The 22,792-nt window shown below is 40.1% G+C and overlaps 1 protein-coding gene across 4 annotated transcripts in view; it reads left to right on the top strand.

Annotated features, from left to right (window-relative positions):
* Positions 1-22,792, top strand: part of SUSD1 (sushi domain containing 1) — a 325,163-nt gene that overhangs the window by 186,376 nt on the left and 115,995 nt on the right. For 2 of the 4 annotated variants that reach the window (XM_060199941.1, XM_060199942.1), the window contains exon 14: positions 4,999-5,072. The exons of 1 other annotated variant lie outside the window; for it this stretch is intronic. In XM_060199941.1, the coding sequence (XP_060055924.1) occupies positions 4,999-5,072 (74 nt within the window). Of the gene's footprint in view, positions 1-4,998; positions 5,073-6,045; positions 6,176-22,792 lie in introns of those variants that run through there. One more of the 4 variants, XM_060199944.1, reaches the window with a different exon arrangement.

The following is a 22,792-nucleotide window of genomic DNA, read 5'->3' as shown; positions in this document are numbered from 1 at the left end:
TTTCTTTCTCTTCACATCCTTTCCAACATTTATTTTCTGTTTTGCTGATGAAGACCATTCTTACAGGTATGAGGTGGTATCTTAATGTGGTTTTAATTTGCATTTCTCTGGTGATAAGTGAATTAGAACATTTCTGTGGGCTATACTTATCTCTTCTTTGGAGAACTGTCTATGCATGTCCTCTGCCCACTTTTTACTGGGTTTTTCTTTTTCTTTTTGTTGAGCTGAATGAGTTCTTTATAGATGTTTGATACCAGGTGCTTGTCTGAAGTATGATGTGCAAATATGTTCTCCCATTTGCTGGGTTTCCTGTTTATCTTTATGGAGTTTTCTTTTGATGTATGGAAGCTTCTTATATATTTTTTTATATTTATTTTTCCCTTTTGTTGCCCTTGTTTTTTATTGTTGTAGTAGATATTATTGTTGTTGTTATTGATGTCATCATTGTTAGATAGGACAGAGAGAAATGGAGAGAGGAAGGGAAGACAGAGGGGGGAGAAAAAGATAGACACCTTCAGACCTGCTTCATCGCCTGTGAAGTGACTTCCCTGCAGGTGGGGAACTGGGGGCTTGAACCAGGATCCTTACTGAGGTCCTTGCACTTGATGGCATGTGCATTTAACCTGCTGCGCTACCGCCCAACTCCCATATGGAAGCTTTTTAATTTGATATAGTCCCACTTGTTCAATCTTACTTTTGTTTCCCTTGCCTATGGGATGAAGTCTCCAAATATGTCTTTAGTGTTAATTTCATGAAATGTTTCACCATGTTTCACTATGTATTTTATACTTTCAGGTCTGATATCCAGATCTCTGATCCATTTTGAGTTAATTTTTATGTATGGCGTTAATTGGTGGTTTAGTGTCATTTTTCTACATGTGGTTATCCAGTTCTACCAAAATCATTTGTTAAAGAGACCTTCTTTTCCCCATTGGTCAGATTTGGCATCTTTGTCATATATGAGGTGTCTGTACATGATGTATGGATTGTGTTCTGGTCTCTCTACCCTATCCCATTGATCCATATGATAATTATTGCTCCAGTACTGTAGTATAACCTGAAGTTTCTGGAACCATCCGTTCCACTCCAGTTCCATGGCTGCCAGTTCTTAGCAACATCGCCCCGCCAGATATTCGTCGGGATGCGGCATCATCTAAGTTCATTTCCCACGTCTACGCTTGACCAGACCTGCCAATATACGCGGATATCTTCGCCCACCCTGTCCAACGCTTGACGTCTCGTCACCCAATATGGTCCCCTACGCCTACACTGAACTTCTCTGTTCCAGACTCTTGGAAACAGAGTTGGCAGTCAGCTGAGGTAAAGAACAAACACCTCATCACAGACCCCTGCAAGCGTCAACCCGGCTTTGACCTAGCACGTTATGATTGGGCCCTCCTCAATCGCTATCGAACAGGCCATGGCCAGTGCGCCGCTATGTTCCATCGCTGGGGAGCCAGAGACAACCCAAACTGCCCCTGCGGCTCCAGACAGACTATGACCCACATAGTCAACGACTGCCACCTCTCCAGATTCAAAGGTGGTCTCGAAACTTTGCATCAGGCTCAACCTGACGCTGTTGACTGGCTACGGAAGAAGGGCAAATGCTAGAAGAAGAACCTGAAGTTGGATATTGTGATGCTTCTACTTTTCTTCTTTTTCCTTAGGAGTGTTTTTGCTTTCATGGTTTTTTTTTTATAGTTCCACACAAATTTTTTAATAATCTGTTCAATTTCCTTGAAATATATCATTGGGATTTTAATAGGGACTGCACTGAATCTACAGATTGCTTTTGGCAAAACTGCCATTTTACAGACTGGGAGTATGGACCGACCAGTCAACGCCCATGTTCAGCGGGGAAGCAATTACAGAAGCCAGACCTTCCACCTTCTACAACCCACAATGACCCTGGGCCCATGCTCCCAGAGGGATAGAGAGTGGGAAAGCTATCAGGGGAGGGGATGGGATATGATTTGGTGGTGGGAATTGTGTGGAGTTGTATCCCTCCTACCCTATGGTTTTGTTAATTTATCCTTTCTTAAATAAAAAAAACAAAACTGCCATTTTAATGATATTCTCCCAATCCATGAATAGGAGATGTTCTTCCCTTTCTTTTTGTCATCCTCTATTTCTTTTAAGTGTCTTATAGTTTTCCTTGAAAAGGTCCTTTACATCCTTTGTTAGATTTATGCCTATGTATCTGACCTTCTTGGGTGCAATTGTGAATGGTATTGCTTCCTTCAGTTTCATTTCTTCTGACATCTTTTGCATAGAGAAATGCCACGGATTTATGGATATTGATTTTGTAGCATGCTACTTTACTGAATTGATTGATGATTTCCAGTAGTTTCTGGGCAGAGTTTCTGAGGTCTTCTAGGTATACCAACATATCATCTGTGAATAATGAGAGTTTAACTTAATCTTTTCCAATTTGGATTCCTTTGATATCTCTTTCTTGTCTGATTGCATTTCTTGTCTGATTGGCAAGGACTTCTAGGACTATGTTAAATAAAAGTGGCGAGAGTGGGCACCCTTGTCTAGTTCCTTGACTTTAGGGGAAAAGTTTTCAATTTTTTTCGCATTGACTATGATGTTATCCATGGGTTTATCATATTGTTAAAGAATTTCCACTCCCAGTTTCTTGAGGGCCTTTATCATAGATGGGTGTTGCACCTTGTCTAATGCTTTTTCTGCATCAATTGATAGAATCATGTGATTTTTATCTTTCCTTTTGTTGATATAGTGGATTATGTTTATTGACTTATGGATGTTGAACCATCTCTGTTTCCCAGGGATAAATCCCACTTGATCTTGATGGATTATTCTCTTAATATATTGTTGTATTCGATTAGCCAAGATTATGTTAAGGATCTTTGGATTGATATTCATCAGGAATATAGGTCCATAGTTTTGTTTTTTGATGGGGTCCTTTCCTGCTTTGGGGATCACGGTGATGTTAGCCTCATAGAATGTCTTTGGGAGTGTTCCCTCTTCTATTTTCTGGAAGAGTTTGAGGAGGATGGGTGTTTTTTCTTCTTTGATTGTTTTGTGAAATTCATTGGTATAGCCATCAGGACCTGGGCTTTTGTTCTTGGGTAGGCTTTTGATTACTGTTTCAATTTTTTTTTTTTTTTTTACTAATTATTGGCCTGTTAAGTTTATCTACTTCCTGTTGTGTCAAGGTTGGTAATAGGTATGACTCTAAGAATGTGTCCATTTATTCTAAGTTGTCAAATTTGGCTCCATATAAGATGTCTGTAGTATTCTTGCATAATAGTCCATTTGAAGAGTTGCGGGGGGTCTCTGTTTTGTAGATGGTTAGTAGTCCTATTTTAGTTATATTCCAAAGAGTCCATGACTATGCTAGTTTTGTTTTTTTTTTCCTGAGCCTGACATCTGATATGTTGGTGGATCCAAGTTATTGTCTGGGGAGATGATGTCACGGCTGGAAAAAGAACCAGAAAGCTGGATCAGGGAAGCAAGTAGGTTCATGATTAATCAACAATTTGTTTGGCTTTATACGTTAACTCTTCTTTTTTTTAACATTCTTTTTTTTTAAAAAATTTTTGTATTCCCTTTTGTGCCCTTTTTTTAAAAAATTGTTGTAGTTATTGGATAGGAAAGAGAGAAATGGAGAGAGGAGGGGAAGACAGAGAGGGGGAGAGAAAGATAGATACCTGCAGACCTGCTTTACCGCCCATGAAGTGACTCCCCTGCGGGTGAGGAGCCGCAGCTTGAACTGGGATCCTTTCGCTCGTCCTTGTGCTTCGCACCACGTGCGCATAACCCGCCGCACGACCGCTGACTATGTTAACTCTTCTTTCACTGGGTTCCAGATGCTAACATGATGCTAATCGGACTTCCTTGGGCAGACAACCCCACCACTGTGTCCTGGAGCCCCTCTTCCCCAAATCCCTGCCCCACTAGGGAAAGAGAGACACAGGCTGGGAGTATGGATTGACCTGCCAATGCCCATGTTCAGCTGGGAAGCAATTACAGAAGCCAGACCTTCCACCTTCTGCACTCCATAATGACCCTAGGTCCATACTTCCAGAGGGATAAAGAATAGGAAAGCTATCAGAGGAGGGGATGGGATACGGAGTTCTGTTGGTGGGAATTGTGTGGAGTTGTACCTCTCTTATCCTATGTTTTTTTGTCAGTATTTCCTTTTTATAAATAAAAATTAAAAAATAAATTCTTGAATAATCTTTTGAATCTCTACCTCATCTTTTATAATATCTTCTTTTTCGTTTTTGAGTGATTTTACCATAGCATTCTCTCTTTTTCTCTTGGTGAGTGTAGCTAGTGGTTTATCCTTTCAAAGAACCAGCTCTTGGTTTCATTAATCTTCCTAATGGTCTTCTTGTTTTCTATTTCATTGATTTCTGCTCTGATTTTGACTATTTCCTGTCTCCTGCTGACTGTTGGTTCTTTTTGTTGCTCCACTTCTTATTGATTGAGGTGGGTTGTTAAATGTTTTACTAGTGATTTCTCCTGTTTATTAATGTGGACCTGTATTACTATGAACTTTGCTCTCAGAACTGCTTTTGTTGCATCTCATAGGATCTGGTAACTGGTTTCTTCTTTTATATTGGTATTGAGATAATTCTTAATTTCTTTTTTGATCTCTTCAATGACCCATTTATTGTTCAGCAGCATACTGTTTAATCTTCAGGCTTTTGGGGGAAATTTCTCTTCCTTTTTTGGTTGATTTCAGTTTCACACCTTCATGGTCTGAGAGGATGCATTTTATAATTTTGATATTTACATATTTGTTTAGACTGTCTCTGTGGCCCAGCATATAGTCAATCCTTGTAAATGTTGCATGTGTACTTGAGAAGAATGCAGAGGGACTTCCAGAGGAGGGGCTACAAGCAGCAGCAGATCTCTTTCCTCTCCTCTCCTCTCCTCTCCTCTCCTCTCCTCTCCTCTCCTCTCCTCTCCTCTCCTCTCCTCTCCTCTCCTCTCCTCTCCTCTCCTCTCTCCCGGATAAACTAGGAATACCAAAGGAGACCACCTGGGACCGAAATGAGACAGGACTGGAAGGACTACAGGAACCTACCAGGTCACCGGTGAGTGCAAAAACGTGTGGCTGGTGACAGAGAGGACCCTAGGGAGAGATTAAGTGGCTGGTAACAGTCAGGCAGTTTGTCAGTTGAGACACCACCTCCAGTCTGTTCCACCAACAAGGGGACAGCTGAGGGGAGGAGAGGACTCCCCAGAGACTCACCAAGTGCAACTCTGGGTCTCCATTGCTACTGCCCTCAGAGTCTGGAGCAGTGGCAAGGGAGGGACACCAGGGGACAGAGATCTAGCCAGGAAACTCAGGAGAAGACCTATACCTCGGTGGCATAGTGATGGGGCTGTGAAAATCTCTTTGCATAACCACTGGAGTATCTCTACCACACCCTGCTTTATCTCTTGATCAGGAGTCAGTGATTAAGCTAAGAAGTCTACTTGTAGTTTAAAAGCTCTCAGGCTCCCATACCCTACAGGGAAGAAAAAGAGGCTTTTAAACCACTGAGCTCCAACTCAGGGATTAAAATACTATTGAAACAACTGAGAAGAATGCATATCCATAACTTTTGAGATGACAGTTCTGTATATATTAGCTCCATTTCATTTATGGTTTCATTTAAGTTTGCTATTTCTTTATTTTTTTGTCCAGATGTTCTGTCTTTTGCTGTGAGTGATGTGTTGAAATCTCCTATTATTGTGTTGCTATCACTGTCTTCCTTGAATACATTGTTTGTTTTGAGTTGGGGGCGTATATATTTATGATGGTTATATCCTCTTGTTGGATTGATCCTTTAACCATTATGTAATGTCCTTCTTTATCTTTGGTTACTTTCTTTTCCTGAAAGTCTATTTTATCAGAGAATAGGATATCTGTCCCTGCCCTTTATTTTTTATATAAGTTATTAGCTTGGTATCTACAAAATAGAGGACCCCCCATTACTTCATCTGCACTATTCCAGCCTTTAGGCCCATGATTGGTCAACAATTTGTTTGGGTTTGTATGTTAACTCTCTTTTCAACTACCAGGTTCCCAGATGCTAGCAGGATGCGACCAAACTTCCCTGGACAGATAACCCCACCAATGTGCCTTGGAGCTCCACTTCCCCAGACCCCTTCCCCACTAGGGAAAGAGAGAGACAGGCTGGGAGTATGGATTGACCTGCCAATGCCCATGTTCAGCGGGGAAGCAGTTAGAGAAGCCAGACCTTCCACCTTCTGTATCCCACAATGATCTTGGGTCCATACTCCCAGAGGGTTAAATAATAGGAAAGCTATCAGGGGAGGGGATGGGATATGGAGTTCTGTTGGTGGGAACTGTGTGGAGTTGTACCCCTCTTATCCTATGGTTTTGTCAATGTTCCCTTTTTATAAATAAAAAATTAAAAGAAAAAAGTTATTAGCTTGGAACATCTTGCTCCAACCTCTTATATGCAGTTTCCATTTGTCTTTTCTTTATATGTTTTGTTTCCTGAAGACATATAGTAGATGGATCCTGTTCTTTAATCCATTTAGCTACTCTGAGTCTTTTGATAGGTGAATTTAGGCCGTTCACATTTAAGGTGATTATTGAAACATATGGTTTACTTAGGTCCATTCTGATTTTTGTTTTGACTTTATTTTAAATTGATGTATCTTTACTTATTTGTTTCTGTCTAACGTATTGTGTGGATAAGTTTCTGTAGTGAATTCTTCATATTTTTCTTGTGTTTTCTGTAAATCTCTGTTCCCTGTTTTGTGGTTACATGTGTGTAATAACTAGCATTGTGTGTCTAGAAAAGTCTTTCTTAAGTTGATCTTGATTAATAAACATTGATAGGGCTTCTTTGTCTTTTAATTCTCTTCTCTATTTGCTTTTTGTTTTTTCCTATTTTATTGCATTCTTGTTTCTATTCTACTGCTGTCCACCTTGATGAGAACATGTGTTCCTTTGTTTCCTCTTTTCCTGTAAGACTCCATTCAGTATTTCTTGTAAGATGTGGTCGATTGTGGTAAATTCCTTTAGTTTTTGAATATTTGGGAATACCTTTATTTCTCCCTCATACTTGAAAGATAATTTTGCAGGATACAAAATTCGTGGGAAATTCCATTTCTTTTAGTGCCTTGAATATGTCATTCCACTCTTGCCTCTAGGGTTTATGAAGAAAAATCTGATGAGAGTCTGATATTTCTCCCTTTCTATGTAACTTCTTTCCTTTCCCTAGCAGCCTGCAATTTTTTCTCCTTGTCGTAGAGTTTTGATAATTTTACAATAATGTGCCTTGGTGTTGGTCATTTTGGATTTGTGAAACTGGGTGATTGATCTGCCTCCGAAACAAATATGTTCTGAGGATTGCCTAGGTGAGGGCAATTTTCATCTAAACTTTCTCTGAAAATTACCTCTGGACCTTTTACCTGGTCTACTTCCTCAGGTGGTAGTTTGGTGAGCTCTTCATACATTTGGTGATTAGCCTTTTGTCTGATGTATGGTATGTAAAGATCATCCATTTTATAAGGGGTCTCTGGGTGGTGGCATCCTTTGTTGTTCAGAAGCTTTTTAATTTGATGTAGTGCCATTAGTTTATTTTTGTTTTAGTATTGCTTGCAATTGAATTTTTACCATTGGGGGCTAGGTGGTGGTACATCTGTTTAAACATACACACTATAGTGCTTAAGGACTCAAGTTCAAGCTCTTGGTCCCCACCTACAGGGGTAGCTTCATGAGTGGTGAAGCAGTGCTGTAGGTGTCTCTCTTACCTTCTCCTTTTCCCTTCTCAGTTTCTCTCTGTCTCTATGCAATTAGAAATAAAGGTAAAAAAAAAAAAAAAGAAGAATTTGTATCATTGAAGATGCCGATAAAATTTAGATGGAAAAGAATGCTGTTAATATTTTTTTTTGAGTATTTGATGGTTTCTGGTCTAACATCCAAGTCATTTTTTGGAATTTACTTTTGTAAATTTTGTTTGGTGTAATATAGTGGTTTAGTTTCATTCTTCTGCATGTTTCAACCTAAGTTTTCCAACACCATTTTTTGAAGAGACTCTCCTTTCCCCATTTAATAGTCTGGGCACCTTTGTCAAAGATTAGATGTCTGTAGGTGTGGGGACTTATTTCTGAGCTCTCTATTCTTTTTTTAATTATTTTTATTTTTATTTTTTATTAAAGAAAGGATTAATTAACAAAACCATAGGGTAGGAGGGGTACAACTCCACACAATTCCCACCGCCCAATCTCCATATCCCACCCCCTCCCCCGATAGCTTTCCCATTCTCTATCCCTCTGGGAGCATGGACCCAGGGTCATTGAGGGTTGCAGAAGGTAGAAGGTCTGGCTTCTGTAATTGCTTCCTCGCTGAACATGGGCGTTGACTGGTCGGTCCATACTCCCAGTCTGCCTCTCTCTTTCCCTAGTAGGATGGGTCTCTGGGGAAGCTGAGCTCCAGGACACATTGGTGGTGTCTTCAATCCAGGGAAGTCTGGCCGACATCCTGATGACACCTGGAACCTGGTGACTGAAAAGAGAGTTAACATACAAAGCCAAACAAATTGTTGAGCAATCATGGACCCAAAGCTTGGAAAAGTGGAGAGGAAGTATTAGGGAGGTACTCACTGCAAACTCTAGTATACTTCTGCTTTCTTACTTTGGTGCCATACTCCAAACTCAGTCAATTTCTGCTTTGCGTTTCTACTTCTTTTTTTTTTTTACATGCATAACATTCCCCAGATTCCCATTTAGCAATACAACCCCCACTATTTCATTCATCATCTTTCATGGACCTGTATTCTCCCCACCCACCCACCCACCCACCCCAGAGTCTTTTACTTTGGTGTAATACTCCAATTCCATTTTAGGTTCGACTTGTGTTTTCTTTTCTAATCTTGTTTTTCAACTTCGGCCTGAGAGTGAGATCATCCCATATTCATCCTTCTGTTTCTGACTTATTTCACTCAACATGATTTTTTCAAGGTCCATCCAAGATCGGCTGAAAATGGTGAAGTCACCATTTTTTACAGCTGAGTAGTATTCCATTGTGTATATATACCACAACTTGCTCAGCCACTCATCTGTTGTTGGACACCTGGGTTGCTTCCAGGTTTTGGCTATTACAAATTGTGCTGCCAAGAACATATGTGTACACAGATCTTTTTGGATGGATGTGTTGGGTTCCTTAGGATATATCCCCAGGAGGGGAATTGCAGGGTCATAGGGTAGGTCCATTTCTAGCCTTCTGAGAGTTCTCCAGACTGTTCTCCACAGAGGTTGGACCAATTGACATTCCCACCAGCAGTACAGGAGGGTTCCTTTGACCCCACACCCTCTCCAGCATTTGCTGCTGTTACCTTTTCTGATGTGTGACATTCTCACAGGAGTGAAGTGATATCTCATTGTTGTCTTGATTTGCATTTCTCTGACAATCAGGGACTCTATTCTATTCCACTTGTCAGTGGAATTCTGTTTTGTTCCAGTACCAAGCAGTTTTGTTTACAGTGGCCTTATAGTACAATTTGAGATCTGGGAATGTGATGCCTCCAGTTCTATTCTTTTTTCCTCCAAGTTGTTTTGGCAGTTCTAGGTCATTTCTGGTTCCAGATAAACATTTGTAGCTTTTGTTCTATTTTTTTTTTTTCCTCCTCCAGGGTTTTTTCCTCCTCCAGGGTTATTGCTGGGCTCGGTGCCTGCACCATGAATCCACCGCTCCTGGAGGCCATTTTTTCCCCCTTTTGTTGCCCTTGTTGTAGCTTCGTTGTGGTTATTATTATTGCCCTTGTTGATGCAATTCATTGTTGGATAGGACAGAGAGAAATGGAGAGAGGAGGGGAAGACAGAGAAGGGGAGAGAAAGATAAACACCTGCAGACCTGCTTCACCGCCTGTGAAGCGACTCTCCTGTAGGTGGGGAGCCGGGGGCTCGAACCGGGATCCTTACGCCGGTCCCTGCGCTTTGCGCCACATGCGCTTAACCCACTGCGCCACCGCCTGACCCCCTTTGTTCTATTTTTCTAAACAAAAATTGGGTGGGACCTTGATGGGGATTTTATTAAATTTGTCTATGGTTCTGGGTGCAATGTTTGTTTTGATGATGTTAATGTTTCAACCCATGAACATGCAGTATCTTTCCACTTCTGTGTCTTTTTCTATTTCCTTGAATAATGACTCATAATTTTCAGTATACAAATCTCCACTTCTTTTCTTAGGTTTATTTCTATATAATTTATTGTTCTTTTTGTTATAGTAAAAGAGATTAATTGCTGGATTTATTCTTCTTCTGACTTAGTGTTTGCATAGAGAAAACCCACAGACTTTTATATGTTAATTTTGTAGCCTGACACCTGATAATTTCCAGGAGCGTCCTGCTGGATTCTTTCATTTTTCCTATGTATACTATTTTATCATTTTCTAATAGTGAGAGTTTGATTTTTTTTTTCTCTTCCACTCTGTATCCTTTTAATTCCTTGCTCCTACTTGATTGCTATGTTAAGATAGAGACAGGCTTGGTGAGATCTTTATATATTTTTGTTATTAGCCTCTTGTCTGTTATACGGCATGTAAATATCTCCCATTCTGTGAGGAGTCTGTTTGCTTGGGTATTGGTATCTTTTGCTGTTCAGAAGCTTTTTAATTTGATGTAGTCCCATTGGTTTACTTTCAAATTAGTCTTCTTTGTAATTGGATTAGTTTCATAAAAGATGCCTTTAAAATTTATATGGAAAAAAGTTCTGCCAATATTTTCCTCTAAGTATTTGATAGTTTCTGGTCTAACATCCAAGTCCTTGATCCATTTGGAATTTACTTTTGTGTCTGGTGAAATATAGTGGTTCAGTTTCATTCTTCTGCATGTTTCAAAAATTTTTTTCCAGTATCATTTGTTGTAGAAGAGACTCCTTTCCCCACTGAATAGTCTGGGCACCTTTGTCAAAGATTAGATGTCCATAGGTGTGGGGGCTTACTCCTGGCTTTCAATTTTATTCCACTGGTTGGTGTGTCTATTTATGTTCCAGTACCAAGCAGTTTTGATTATAAGACCCTATTATGTGATTTGAGATCTGGGAATATGATGCCTCCAGTTCTTTTCTTTTTTCTCAAGATTGTTTTGACAGTTCTAAGTGTTTTCTGGTTCCAGATAAACGTTTGTAGCTTTTGTTCTATTCTCCTAAAAAAAATTGGTTAGGGTCTTGGTGGGGATTGTATTGAATTTGTATATGGCTCTGGGTAGTATATTCATTTTGATGTTAATTCTTCCAACCTATGAACATGGAAATCTTAAAACTTCTTTGTGTCTTTTTCTATTTTCTTGTATAGTGATTCATAATTTTCAGTATACAAGTCTTTCACTTTTTTTGTTAGGTTTATTTGTAAATATTTGATAGTTTTTGTTGCTATAGTAAAAAGAGATTGATTTCTGGATTTTGTCTTCTGGCTATTACAAATTGTTTTGCTGTTAACATAGGAATAACCAAATATTTTTGGATAGGTGTGTTTGGTTCCTTAGGATATATGCCCAGGAAAGGAATTGCAGGATCATAGGGTAGGTTCATGTCTAGCCTTTTGAGTATTTTCTAGACTTTTGTCAAAGGCTTTGTCAGCATCTGTTGATAAAACCATGTGGTTTTTGGTGTGGTGGATGACATTGATTGATTTATATATATTAATCCAGCCTTGCATTCCCTGGGATAAACCCCACTTGGCCATGATGAAATCTTTTTAATATACTGCTATATCTGTTTGGCAAGACTTTTGTTCAATATTTAGCATTTATTTTCATCAGAGATATTGGTCTATAGCTTTTATTTTTTGTTTGTATCTATGTCTGCCTTTGGTATGAGTATAATGTTGGCTTCATAGAAGCTGGAAAGGAATATCCCTGTGCCTTCAATCTTTTGGAAGAATTTTAAAAGTAGAGGTATTAACTCTTCTTTGAAGAATTTGTAGAATTCATTTGTAAAAGGACTTTTATTTTTGGGAAGAAGGCTCTTGATAACTGCTTCAATGTTTTTGACTGTGATTGGACTGTTCATATTTTCTAGTTCCTCCAAGTTTAATTTTGGAAGTGTGTAGGTATCTAGGAACTTATCCATTTCTTATAGGTTCTCTAGCTTGTTGGTATATATTTGTTCATTGAAGCTTCACATGATACGTTGAATTTCTGTGGTGTCTACAGTGATATGTCCTCGTTCATTTACAATGTTTTATTTGATCCCTTTCCCTTTTTTGTTTTGTGAGTCTGGCTAAAGGTTTGTCAATTTTGTTTACTGTTTTGGAGAACCAACATTTAGCTTTTTTGATCCTTTGTATCTCTTATTTTCAATGTAATTTATTTCTGCTCTAATTTTAGTTATTTCAGTCCTTCTGTTTGCTTTAGGGTTCCTTTGTTCTTCTTCTAAGTCTTTAAAGTTTGCAGTTGGTTGTTTATTTGAGCTTTTTCTTATCTCCTAATGTGTGCTTGTATGGCTATGAATATCCCTCTCAGTACTGCCTTAACTGTGCCTCAACTATTTTGATAGCTTATGTCTTCATTTTCACTGAATTCTTGAAACATTTTGATTTCTTTCTTAATGTCCACTTTGACCCAGTAGTTGAGTTTCCATATTTTTGTTTTTTTACTAATTTTTTGTTTATTGTTAAATGTTAATTTAATTCCACTGTTGTCTTAGAAGATGCTTGAGATGATTTCAGTGCTCTTGAATTTGTTGATACTGTCTTTGTGGCCTAACATATGGTTGATCCTTGAGAATGACCCATGTGGATTTGAAAAGAATGTGTATTTCAGTTTCTTGGGGTGAATGACTCTGAAAATGTCCAATAGTTCTAGTTTATCTATCTCTTCATTTATTTCCCTCATTGCTTTATTAATTTTCTACCTAGATGATATGTCAAATTGAGAGAGTGGGGTGTTGAAGTCCCCTACTATTACTGTGTTGCTGTTAATATATTGCTGTAGTATATGTCTTATGTATTTAGATGGCCTCTCATTGGGTGCATAGGTGTTAGTAATCATTAAGACCTCTTGATTAACTGATCCTCTGAGCATTAAGTAATGTCCATCCCTATTTTTTCTTTTTATTATTATTACTTATTTTCCCTTTTGTTGTCCTTGTTGTTTTGTTGTTGTAGTTGTTATTGTTGATTTCATCTTGTGGACAGGACAGAGAGAAATGGAGAGAGGAGGGGAAGACAGATAGGGGGAGAGAAAGACAGACATCTGCAGACCTGCTTCACTGCCTGTGAAGTGACTCCCCTGCAGGTGGGGAGCTGGGGGCTTGAACCAGGATCCTTATGCCTGTCCTTGCACTTTGTGCCATGTGCGCTTAACCTGCTGTGCTACCATCCACCTCCCTGTCCCTATTTTTTTTAAGTTTTATTTATTTTAAGGTCTATTGTGTCAGATATGAAAATAGCTGTTCCTGTCCTTTTTTGTGGTCTGTTGGCTTGTAGGATAGTTTTCCATCTTTTCACTTTGAGTCTGTGTTTGTCTTGTTGAGTTAGGTGAGATTCCTGCAGACAACATATGTTTGAGTTGTGTTTTCGGATCCATCTTCCTACTCTGTGCCTTTTAATGGGTGAATTCAGGCCACTGTCATTTATTGATATTGTTGATTTAGTGTATTTTAATGACTTTATTCTAAGCTTTTAGAATGTTCTGATATGTGGCATTTTTTATGGTGATGTTGTGATTGTTTATAGGAGACCTTTCAGAACTTCTTTCAGGGTAGGCTTGGTGATAGTTGATTTCTTCAGCTGTTGCTTGTCTGAGAAGATTTTATGCCTCCATCTAGTCTGATTGACAGTCTAGCAGTTTATAATAATAGTCTTAGTTGAAAGCCTTTCTCACTGAGCACTCGATATCTTGCCATTCTCTTCTGGACTTTAGGTTTGTGTGGAGAAATCTGCTACTAACTTAAGGATTTTCCTCTCTAAGTGACTCTTTGTTTTTCTCTCTCAAACTTCAGGGTACTTTCTTTATCCTTATTACTTTTCATTCTAAATATGATGTGTCTTTACAAAAAGTCTGGGTTAATTCTGTGTGGGGTTCTTGAACCTTTATGTCTTTCATGTTGTCTAGACTAGGAAATTTCTCAGCTATTATGTCCTGTAGATTGCTTTCTTCCCCTTTCTCTCTTTCCTTCTCTGGCAAGCCAATAATGTGTATAATACTTCTTTTGAAGTCACCCCATATGTTCTGTTGTTGTTTTCAGTATCTCTTAATCTCTTTTTTAATTCTCTTGCTTCTTTCTTAGTTTTCTCTAATTCATCCTCAATCTTGCTAATTCTGTTTCCTGCCTCTATTATTCTGCTCTCTCTTCCCTGTGCTATTTTCTGTTACCATGTTCAGATACCGTATTTTGTTACCGTGTTCAGATACCATATTAGCTTGTTGAGATAGTTGTACTCTTAGCTCAGCTATTTCAGCTTTCAGCTCTCTAATTACTTTGAGATAATTAGTGTTTTCTCTCAGAGTCTCATTTGTTGTTTCCCCATTTATGATGATGTTACTTTCAAAAGCTTTCCTTACTCCTGTAACTATTGCTTCAATTAGTGTTTGTATGTTTTCCTCATTCTCATGTGCTTCTACATTTTGGGGGCTTTTATGTAGGCTTTTATCCTGTTTCATTCCTACAATGTTTATTCTGGTTTTAATCATTATATTTGGTGTTTTTTTAAAAATATTTTTTATTTATTCCCTTTTGTTGCCCTTGTTGTTTTATTGTTGTAGTTACGATGTTGTTGTTGTTAGATAGGACAGAGAGAAATTGAGAGAGGAGAGGAAGACAGAGAGGTTGAGATAGAGATAGACACCTGCAGACCTGCTTCACCACTTGTGAAGTGACTCCCCTGCAGGTGGGGAGCCAGGGGATCCAACCGGGATCCTTATGCTGATCCTTGTGCTTTGTGCCACCTGCACTTAACCAGCTGTGTTACCACCTGACTCCCTATATTTGGTGTTTTATGAGGTCCCTCTCTCACTACTTTTCAGTCCACTAATCACAATTGCATGGATTGACTTGTGTAAGGTACTTAAGATCTCACAGTTGTGAAAATTAACAGTTGTTTCAGTTTCATCTCAAACCCTTAGGTGAAGCACAGTGACTGTTAAACTTTGTTATTTGTGTTCCCTGCAGACAATGGGTGCCTTAGAGCTTTTTATCTATATGTAGAGTTTTTAGTTTAATCACTCACTCCTGACCAAGAGATAAAAGGGTGGGGGATAGATATCATAGTGGTTTTGCAATGATACTCCTGTGCCCCAAGAGTCCAAAGTCCTGGGCCCAATCCCCACTGCACCCCCAGCTAGAGCTGAGCCAAGTAGTGCTCTGTGGCTCTGTGCTTCTGCATAAGTTCTTATTTCTGAGTGAATTATTCACTATTTTTCCTGATTTATCAGCAGAATAGTGTGAAAAGGCTCCTACTATATAGCCACACCTCTGGACCACTGGGAGTATATATTTTCTCCTGAGTCACCCAGCCAGTTCTGTGCCTGCCAGTGTCAGTACTGGGCTTCCTTGCTTCTGTTCCAGCTCCTAAAGGGCAATAGCAGTTGAGACCCACTGTTGTATACTGGTGAGGTTTAAGTGATCTCCTCCTCCCTTCAGCAGTCTTTTTGTTGATATAACTCAGATTGGAGGTGGTACATCAACTGGAAAACTGCCACACTTTCAAGTAGGTATGGCTTTTTAGTCCCAGGACTTTCTCCTTAAGCCCATCTTAGTCCATGAGCAACATGTGTTTGCATTCTCCCCTGGCTTGGAGATTACCAAAATAATCCTATTTCTGTCTTGTTTTTTCAGGTTATCCTCTTTGCTATTCTGTTGTGGGGTCCAGGCAAGGAAGACAACTTGAGACCAATGTCTAATTATGGGAGTCTTTATTTCCTGGCTGGGCCAAGCTGGGGACTGTCCAGCAAAGTGCTGTTCAGAGAGCAGTATTGGCCCTTGTTATGCAGCTGATTATATAAGCAAAAATCACAACTTTTGGAAGCAAGCAGAGTACAGAAGCTAATATAGGCAGTTAATTTTAGAACTCCCTCTTTTGACCCTCCACATCTTCTTTTCAGAGAAGTCCACACCTGCTACTCCCTCCTTCATAAGTATACTGGTACTCTAGTCGGGCAAGAATTTTTCTGGAATTTACTGATACTGGAAGGGTCACTGGGGGACCACTCCTCAGGTCAAGTCCTTACAATTTCTAGTTGATCCCCCTCTTACTTTTTAATAACTTTCTGCTAAATCACTTAGCTTCTTTATTTCTGTTTATTTACTTAATTTATTTTTACCAGAACACTGCTTATTTCTGGCATATAGTGGTGTTAGGGACTGAAACTTGGAATTCAGAGCCTCAGAGACAAAAGTTATTTGCATAACCATTATGCTTTCTCCCCAACCCAGTTACCTAGATTTAACTGTCTAAAAATTAGATTAACTGTCTAAAAGTACTGCAAATTTTTGTCTTGCAATTTAAACTTTTCATTTTATTCTCTTGACTACTTGTAATGATTTATCACATAAAAATATGTTATAGAAATTGGAAGTTTTTAGTCAGGTGTCTCTCTCACCCTCTTCCTCTCTCTCCCATTTTCTCTCTGTTCTGTCAAATAAAAGAAAGGGGGTAAAAGTAAATTGGTAGTGGCTCTAAAAGTGATCAATTAAATAAAATCCAAAAACACATTTAGGGTATATATTGGTGTTTCTATGTATCATTGTAGGTTAATATCTTGACTGTAATATGTGGAGTGAGAAAAGCTAAATGAGAAAACTCAGATTAAGTCAAGGACCTTGGAATGGTGCCAAAATGATTGCCGTTCATTAACATGACCAGAGATACTGACAGTAACTAATGTACTTTCTGTAACTTCAATTTAGATCCTCAGGATTCTCACAAACTATTGTGAACTTTATCTCAAAGATGGCTAAACAAGGAAATGATTGTTTCAAGGAAATGATTCCCTACTATGATGGAGAGTTTGCTAAATATCTCATTTTTGTGTGGAGGCTCCAGGAATTCCAGATCAGGAATTATTATGTACAAAGTGTAAAATAAATACACATGGACTTAGAAATGTGTGTGAATTTAAATATGAGATACAGGGTGTTATAAAGTCCCAGGTATGTCTCTACTATCACAGGAGTGAGTAAGTGACCAAAATGAAGCAATGAATCCCCAAATTCCCTGTATTTGGGAATGTGAAAAGCTATCAGAAAAGCCACAAGTTGATTCAGAAAGAAAGACTGACAGTGTTACTGATGTTGTGCCCAGAAGTTCGAGTCCCAATCTCACACAAGGAAGACCAGCGTCACATGCAATAGCAAGAGCCTTTATTAGCAAGCTTAAGCTTGGGCCACCGACACCCTTCCACACAAGGGGAGAGTCTGCTGCCTATGACCCCCCAACATTGTTGCTCTCAGCTTTTTATAGTACACAGAACAAGAGGGGTTGGTTTCAGTTTAATGGCTTTAAAGGCTGTAACAAGGAACTGTAGGTTTCAATGTAAAAGTCTCTAACAAGTAACAGTTGGTTTCAGTGTAACAGTCTCTAAGAAGTAACAGTTTCTAATCTCTACATTCTAATCTCTACATTCCTCCCTTGTCTTTTGTAATTTCTAGGATCCAATCTTGGGCCAATCTCTGTTTCTGACTACTGTCCTGGTATCTAGGTGAAGTTTAATGGGGTGTGAGGAGTAGTAGTAGCAGGAATGAAGATTAGAGTCACCAGGAGAGAGAGTTGGCAGAGTCACAAACAGAGCAACTGGAGCTTGAGCAGGTGTTTAGGGACAGACTTAAGTTGCCATCTGGTCTTGAACTCTTCTGTTTCTGCTGCACAGACGTGGAAGTGGTGGATCCACGGGCTGATACCATCTACCTTCAGAGCCGTGGGGGTGGCTAGGATGACAGTATAAGGTCCTTTCCACTGGGGCTCGAGTGTTTCTTTTTGGTGGCGTCTCACCAAGACCGAGTCTCTGGACTGGAAGGGATGAGGGTCTGGAGGAGGTGCAGCTTCATATATTGCTCTCAGTCTTGGCCACACATGCTTTTGGACCTGAGCTATTGTCTGTAAAGAGACAAGCATGTCCTGATCATTAATATCAGCGAGCAAGTCTGATCTCAAGGCTGGGATTATGGGAGGGGGACGACCGAACATGATCTCAAATGGGGTCAGCCTTGCAGCATAGGGGGTATTTCTTACTCTATAAAGGGCAAAGGGAAGGAGAGTTACCCAGTCTATGCCAGTCTCCATAGTTAATTTTGTTAAGGTCTCTTTTAGAGTTCTATTCATCCTTTCTACCTGTCCTGAGCTTTGGGGCCTTTAGGCACAATGTAATTTCCATTTTGCCCCAAGGACACCTACCAAGTTCTGGGTTACCTGGGAAGCAAAGGCTGGACCATTATCTGAGTTTAATTGAAGGGGCATACCAAACCTGGGAAAAGTCTCTTTGAGTACTTTCTTCACCACTGTCTGGGCCATCTCTCTCTTAGTTGGGAATGCTTCAGTCCATCCTAAAAAGGTATCTACAAACACTAACATATATTTATACCCATATTTTCCTGGTTTTACCTCAGTGAAGTCTATCTCCCAGTAGGCACCTGGTCTGGTTCCTTTCTCATGCACCCCGGAAGTTCTAGGCTGGTTGCTAGTATTTGCAAGTCTGCAGGCTCTGCATTCTGCAATTATTTCCTTAATCAGTTGGCTCTTGTTGTGGATTTTCAGGCTGGCTTCTTGTAAAAGTTCAGCAATTTTCCTTCTCCCCAGGTGGGTGGTTCTGTGTATATGCTGTAGCAGGTGTTTGGCCATGGCTTGGGGTAAAATGAGTTTACCATCAGCTGTCATCCACCAGTTACCGTGCTTGTCAGCAAGAGGTAGCTTTTTTATCTGGAGCTCATCATCTGGTGTATATTCCGGCTTATCAGGCAGGGTGGGCTCTCCAGGGTTCGGCAGACAAAGAGCTAATTCGTCAATTCTTTCTATTGCTACTTGTCTGGCTGTGGTATCTGCTAGGTGGTTTCCCTGTGCCACAGGACCTTCTCCCTTTTGGTGTCCAGCGCAATGTTTTATGGCCACCTCATCTGGCATCCAGATAGCCTCTAATAGGTCTAATATTTCTTGTTGGTTTTTGATAAATCTTAAGTATACCTCTGCTCTTTTCAAACCCTCGGGGAGGATGGGCCTCTCAGCCTTTCCACTGAGGGTGTTCTGCGGTAGCTGCCAACAATACCTTAGTGAGATTGCGAGTCTGCCGCTCCCTAGCTGCTGTCATTGTCCGTAATTGGCATTCTTCAGGGATCTCTCGGTTGTTGAAGACTTTCTCTGCTACTGTCAGAAATTTTTTCCAGATATCAGGGGCAGCCTGGTTTACAAAGGCCATAATTACTGCTAACGTATTCTCTGGAGCTTATGGATCTATGGGAGTGAACATTTGATATGCCTCTATAATTTTTTATAAGAAGGCAGCTAGGGTTTCTGTCTTTTCTTGTTGCACACTACTAATCTTATCCAAATAGGTAGGTCAGCATGCAGCCGCCCGGAGACCTCCAATTAGAGTCTGGCGATAGACCTGGAGTTTCTCCTTACCTTCAGGTGAGTTAAAATCCCAGGTGGGTCTTATCAGAGGGAAACTGGCATTTGTCAGGGCTGAGTTTATGGTGGGCTTCCCATCTACCCTGAGCACAAGTTTTCGGGCTTCTGAGAGGATCCTTTCTCTTTCTTCCATGGTAAAAGGAATCTGTAAAAGCTGCTGGCAGTCATCCTAGGTTGGCTGATGGATAAAAAATAACAGAATCTAAAAGGTCAATGAGTGCTGCTGGTTTTTCTGAAAACTTAGGGTTCTGCATTTTCCAATGATAAAGGTCAAAAATGAAAAATGGCCAATACTGCATCAATTGTTCACCATTCTCGTTCGGGGGTCCTAGGGCTCGGAGGGGCAGGGCCACTGAATCAGGGTTTCTCTGGGCTGTACGGGCTCTCGTACGAGGAGGGCTCCATAAGTCCTGGCCTGTTGCTGGGGGTTCCTGTGGGGCTTGGGGAAGTTGAGGTTGGTAGGGAGGAGGGTACTCTAGGAGATCTACTTTGGGACCACCTTGGAAAATAGGGTAAGAGGGGGAAGTGGGAGGGGGGATGGAGGGGGCAGTAGGCTGACAATGAGAATTCTTTAAAGCAAGAACGGTGGGTCTCGAACCCTGTGGAGGAAGAAAAGGTTTTAGCCAAGAGGGGGGGAGGGGTTCTCTACCAGATCCTGCCAAGTAAGGATATAAGAAATCTGATCCGGGTGTTCTGGGTGTCCAAAGATGACGTCTCTGGTAGCATAGATAGTAGGTAGATTCCATGTTCCTTCTGGGGGCGAACCGGTAGAGAAGGTTGGCTACTTATCTTGACAATAAGTGATCATCCTGTCTTGTTTCACTCCTAGACTTAAACTGTGAGCTCTCTGTTTGAATTCTTTGAAATGATCCAGGACCATAGTCAGAGTGTCGAAGTAGCCTGACTCCTGACTTTGGACTTAAGAAAGACAAAACTGATAATGAATACAAAGACAACACACACAGAGAAAATACTGAGACAACATACACAAAGAGAATACAGAGACAACAACATTTTTAAAGAAAACGCTAGAGGCCCAGCCACCAACACTCTGAACCAATGGATGGGAGGTCAGCTCTCGCCGCTTCCCTACAGATGGAAGGACAGCCTTTTGCTGCTTCTCTATAGATGGGAGGACAGCCTCTCGCCACCTCTTCCCTACAGATGGGAGGACAGCCTTTCGCTGCTTTGTGGGCGCGACCCACTCTCCCCTTCCAAGTTTGCGAGGGGGATCCAATCCCCTACAGCAGGGCCTGAGACTTCTCCCGGGACCCTGGACCCGGAGCCGCCCGGCATGTCCACCTTCGACTCCAAGGGTCTCTCGCTACAGATAGACCGGTCCAGAAGGCTCAGTGAGGCTAGCATTCCTTTAGTGAGATGGGGATCCCGGACGGGACCCCAAATGTTGTGCCCAGAAGTTCGAGTCCCAATTTCACACAAGGAAGACCAGCATCACATTCAATAACAAGAGCCTTTATTAGCAAGCTTAAGCTTTGGCCGCCAACACCCTTCCACACAAGGGGAGAGTCTGCTGCCTATGACCCCCCAACATTGTTGCTCTCAGCTTTTTATAGTACACAGAACAAGAGGGGTTGGTTTCAGTTTAATGGCTTTAAAGGCTGTAACAAGGAACTGTTGGTTTCAATGTAAAAGTCTCTAACAAGTAACAGTTGGTTTCAGTGTAACAGTCTCTAAGAAGTAACAGTTTCTAATCTCTACCTTCTAATCTCCACAACTGATACTATGAATATCGCCAAAGTCAGGACCTTTGTAGGTGTTGAAGTTGGGGATGTGGAAGGTCCAAAGGAGCTTGCTTTATGGAAATGATGGTGGTGACCAAGAGAAAATAAACATGAACTGGTAAGTTGATTGTAGATGGTTATGTCTCCAAGGGAATAAAACAGTGGTTTATACAGTCAGTGTATGTTTAGCTTTTCATGTGAAGGTAGGGCACAAGGGTAACTACAAGAGAGGAATACTTTATCAGAAGACAATTTGTCCCAGCTGAGGGATCAGAATTCAGAATTCAGTCTCTAAATGAAACATTATTAATGCCAAACATATAAACTATTTCTATATGATCCTTCCAAGTCAGATAATGACAGATAAGGATATTTCTTTGTGCCTATCAGTTAATGGTTAGAGGAGTAGTTATCATTTATTGAATGTTTATCTCAACTTCCTTATACTCTAGTCAAAAGATCACCAAATCACTGACCTCTAGAGTAAAAATTAAGCACCAACAAATATTTATTTGTGCTTATCAGTTGTCTGTGTGACACCCTACTATTCTAATAGTCAAGTTTCAATGGCATACTTTTGTTCCATGGTGCTTTTTTTTTTCTTCAGTTTTGTAAACTTTGATTTTAGGTAGGCATGAAAATATCTTTGTTCTAGGTATTTGTCTGTAAAAAATATGTAATCCAGTTAATTTTTAAATAGCGCTTAACAGTTGCTTTAAGTGGCACTCTAGCTACTGGGAGAGTTAGTGAGTTTTTCTCCTAGAAAACCACTAAATGAAAGACTCTTTTCCTGCTCTTCATATTAAACTCTCACATTCAACTCCATTCAGAAGTATCTCTCTTTACTTTTTTTTTAAGTTTCCTCATTTATTTATATTTTATACATGAGTGAGATCATCTGGTGATTTGTAAAATCCTATTAGTGATTTGATAATGGTTTATACAATTTTAATTTTAGGGGTATAGCTCACTGTGCTCCCACTGACAAAGTTCCATCTGAGAGAATACTTTTTATTTCACTGAGTATGAGCATAATTACCTTCAGTTTCCATACATTTTGTTCCAAGGGATACAATATCATCTTTTTAAAATTAATCAGTTAATTATTTCACCAGTCCTGTCACCAAAGGTCTGTGTCCCCATCCCCACCCCATAGATAACCACTGTAGTTCTCTTACAGTCTTGAAAATAGGTTGACATTTTTTTCACATTTGTATATTCAATTGTCTATATTCTGCATATGAGTGGAAACATTTTGTAATTCTCCTTCATTTCCTTCCTTGCTTCACTAAGCATAATCTTCTTGCCCATCTCCAAAAATCTTCTTGTCCATCTCCAAAAATCTCTCCCTTTACACTGTCTGAACTGGAAGACGCTTTGAAGAGGGTTAAACCGGGAACAGCTGCTGGCTATGATAACATCACCCCAGAACTCATTCTTAACGTGGGTCCCACGGCAAAGAAGTGGCTCGCTTCATTCCTGTCCCACATC

The sequence above is a fragment of the Erinaceus europaeus genome, chromosome 10, assembly GCF_950295315.1.
Source record: "Erinaceus europaeus chromosome 10, mEriEur2.1, whole genome shotgun sequence".
NCBI lineage: Eukaryota > Metazoa > Chordata > Mammalia > Eulipotyphla > Erinaceidae > Erinaceus > Erinaceus europaeus.
This window is presented reverse-complemented; position numbering and strand designations above follow the sequence as displayed.